This window comes from Lolium rigidum, chromosome 4 (genome assembly GCF_022539505.1).
Source record: "Lolium rigidum isolate FL_2022 chromosome 4, APGP_CSIRO_Lrig_0.1, whole genome shotgun sequence".
NCBI lineage: Eukaryota > Viridiplantae > Streptophyta > Magnoliopsida > Poales > Poaceae > Lolium > Lolium rigidum.
In genome coordinates, this window is record NC_061511.1 from 221,517,043 (window position 1) to 221,520,338 (window position 3,296).

The 3,296-nt window shown below is 51.5% G+C and overlaps 1 protein-coding gene across 1 annotated transcript; it reads right to left on the reverse strand.

Annotated features, from left to right (window-relative positions):
* Nucleotides 1–450: 450 nt before the first annotated feature.
* On the reverse strand, nt 451–2,204 carry LOC124648299 (phospholipase A1-II 7-like). Its single transcript, XM_047188087.1, has 3 exons — nt 1,488–2,204; nt 916–1,386; nt 451–564 (listed from the first exon to the last, which is right to left on the reverse strand). Exons 1-3 carry the CDS (start codon nt 2,145–2,147, stop codon nt 451–453), a joined length of 1,245 nt encoding a protein of 414 aa, XP_047044043.1. The 5' UTR covers nt 2,148–2,204.
* Nucleotides 2,205–3,296: the final 1,092 nt, after the last annotated feature.

Below are 3,296 nucleotides of genomic sequence, written 5' to 3' on the forward strand. Positions count from 1 at the left end.
CCACGCTGTTTCTGCTGCTGGGTCGTCTGACTGTACGCAGGGGGCGGTGGCCGCAGCGTCGATGTGGCCATGGTGTCTGCGTCGTGGTGGCCGAATCAATCGATGTCCGCGGCCTCTTAGTACTCACCGTGGATGGCCAGGCCGCGTCGGGAGCCTCGCCGTGGAGGGCGCGCTGCCTACGTATCGGCCAGGGCTCAGGGCAGGGGCTGCGTTGGGCGTAATTGCCGTGTAGGACCGGGCTGAATACTGTCCGACGCTCGCGAACACGCCGTTGAAACCATCGGCCAGGGGACTGGCCAGTCGGCGCGGCAACGCCGGGGATTTTTGGGGAGGACCGCGCCTGTCGGCTCTACAAGGGAACGATCGGGCTCTGCCCTTGGCCTGTCTGTAACCACCTATTCCTCTACCCGCCGAGAACACCATCGAGCTCAACAAATCCCAGTTCCGCCGCTAGCTGCCGCTGATTCTTCCGACGGTGGCCGTCTGCTTCGACGTATCTGTTGATTTTCTTGCCTTCTCGCGCGCGTCGTGGAGACGAAACAAACTCGCATCTGTATTACTTCTCTGGGAACACGCGGATAGTCAATTCTAGTTGGACAGCGCTGGTCGTCCCTCGGGGATCAAATCACCCGATCCCCCGGGTCCGGAGCCATACGATGGGCGTAGATGAATCGTTCGATCTAGCTCGCCATCACGCATGCGTCTTCCTCCTTCCGCATAAGACTGCTTATAGTGGGAGTAACATAGCTAGTAACATCACACATCTCAAGGCATTTTGGTAACATGGCATGCGAATAAATGAAAAAAAAGAGTGAGGTGGTAACTAGCTATGTTACTATAACATCACACACCCCAAGGCAAAATAAGTCTACAACATAATAAATGACACAATGCATGACACCACATATAAGTTACTATGGCGATTAGGTGCGGGCGCCATAAGGTCCTGGCGATTGATTTACCGTCCCCAGCAAGCCCATGCAGGTAACACTCGAGGTTGTGGCGTGTGACGTCATCGTTCGGGCGCAGGTTGAGGTAGGGCGACCTGTCCGTGTCGATGTGCAGAACCACGGTGGCCACGTCCATGTTTTCGTTTGCCGGCGGCACCTTGTCGCCGGCGTTCCTCACGTGGAGGGCACGGAGATCAGCGAAGGAGGCGAAGGCGGACTTAAAGTTGTCATCCCCGACGTGCGGGCTCGCGAACAGAATCGCCGTCACCGGGCATGGCGTCTGCTCCGATCTGGAGCCGGGGACGTTGTAGCCGTGGGCCACAATGTCGACGGCGTTGAGGGTGGCGAGTGAGGCGCCGAGGCTGTGGCCGGTGACGGTGATGCTGGTCTTCTCTTCCTTGTACGCCTCCACTTGTTTCCTTACTTCCGCCAGCACCTTAATTGTACATGCATGCAAGCGTGAGCGCTTAATTATAACGACGAAGAGTGTGAAGTTGCTCGTAATTAAGAGTGAGTAAGGCTCGAACGAAGTTTCACCTGATCTCTGGCGCTGTTCCTTACGATCATGGGCATTATATGGTTCTCAACTGGGTTGTTCGTGGTGTACACGTCAAGGATGCCAGAGCGGACCATTGCGTCGGGGAAATCGCCGGCCAGCACCTGCGCGGCGGACTTGTACCGGAACTCCACGTCTTTGGGATACTCCAGGATGTTCACGGTGCCGCGCCAGGCCACGACGATGTCGCGCCGCCCCAGAGCCTTCACACCGTCGTCCGTCGCCACCGCCACGTACCCGATCCAGTTGGTCCGCCCTGGCTTCTCCGGCTGCTGCACGAACAAGGCCTTGCCTATCGCCGTCGACTCCGACTCCGGCGACTGCCCACGCGGTTCCGAGGTCGCTTGCAGGAACTTGGTGACGGTGTAGTACTCGGGGTGGGACACGCCGGAGGCGGCGAGCAGGCCGGCCTGGGTGTACATGCACGAGCCGGCGTGCGGCGACTTCTCGTCGGCGTCGAACCCGTCGTACGCGGCCTCAGCGAGCTCGCCGTAGGCGATGAGGGAGGCACGGAGGTCGGCGTCGAGCGGGTCCAGGAGCCCTTCCCACGAGCAGGAGCCCTGGAGCTCTTCCCATGGAACGGGGATGCTTCCTGCTCCAAGCTTCGGCGACGACACGGGAGCGTTCCCGGTGGGTGCCATTCTCCTCCGATCGACTATTGCAACTCTAGAAATGGTGCCGTAGCTAGCTATATGTGTCCCAAGTGTCGCCTTGTTTCTCTACTAGACATGGGAATCTATTTATAGGGAAACGACAGGACCAACAAATGACTTTCAGTGTTGGTTGTGTTAGTGTTGCCTGCGTCCCAAGTGTAATTGGTTGTGTTTGTGTTAGTGAACCCAAAGTTTTTAAATTCAGAAAACTCCAGTGTTTCGTCTAAAACAATTCTGAAGAAAAAAAATGCAACTACATATAGAATCATATTTTCATACGTGATCAACACATTAGCGAAAAATGTGAAGACGAAAAATACAAAAATAATGCCTAGTTAGAGTATTTGTTATTTTTGTGTAGCCAAAAGTACAGAAAAATGTTCTACAACTATATATGTATCAGTGTAGAAATTTAAATTTTTCTGAAATATTTAACTTCCATTCTGTTTTTTTTTAAATGTCTAAATCTACTCGTTTGAGAGGATATTGTTAGGGGATGAGAAAAAATGGAGATATAGAGAAAGAGGACGAAGTGCAGAAAATATAGATTGATTTGTTAGGGTGTGTTTTGGTTTAGGAACCAAGTGAAATATAATGTAATGTAATGGTTCCATCCACCTCGGAAAAAATGTAATGAATGGGCTGATTCCATTCGTTTGTTCAGTTGTTGCTGAAAATATGGAATGGAATGGTTCCATCCGGCGTTTGGTCCGAGAGATGGGATCGAGTAGATTTAGTTCAACTAACCTCTAGAATAATTATTAGCACCTAATTGAAATTTAATATTCATAATTTCAGCACTACAGTTCCATTACTTACTACCTAAATTTTCCATATACGAAATTCTTACATCTACGGTAGTACGGTACTTATCGTCTACTTCTGGTGGAAACAATTCCAAATGACAATCACTGAAATTTTCCAAAAGAAAATGCAAATTCCAATCTTATCCTCAAGAAGAACCAATCAGACAAGACAAATTGGTGTTAAAAAAAACGAGACCCCGACTCTTCTCTATCTTCTTCTGGTGCCGCCTCCTTTTTTTTCTTTTCGCCACCGCCTCCTTTTTTTTCTTTTTGCCGCCGCCTTTGCCCTGTAGCCACACCTTGCCATAGACGAAAGAGATGGGGTGAGAGA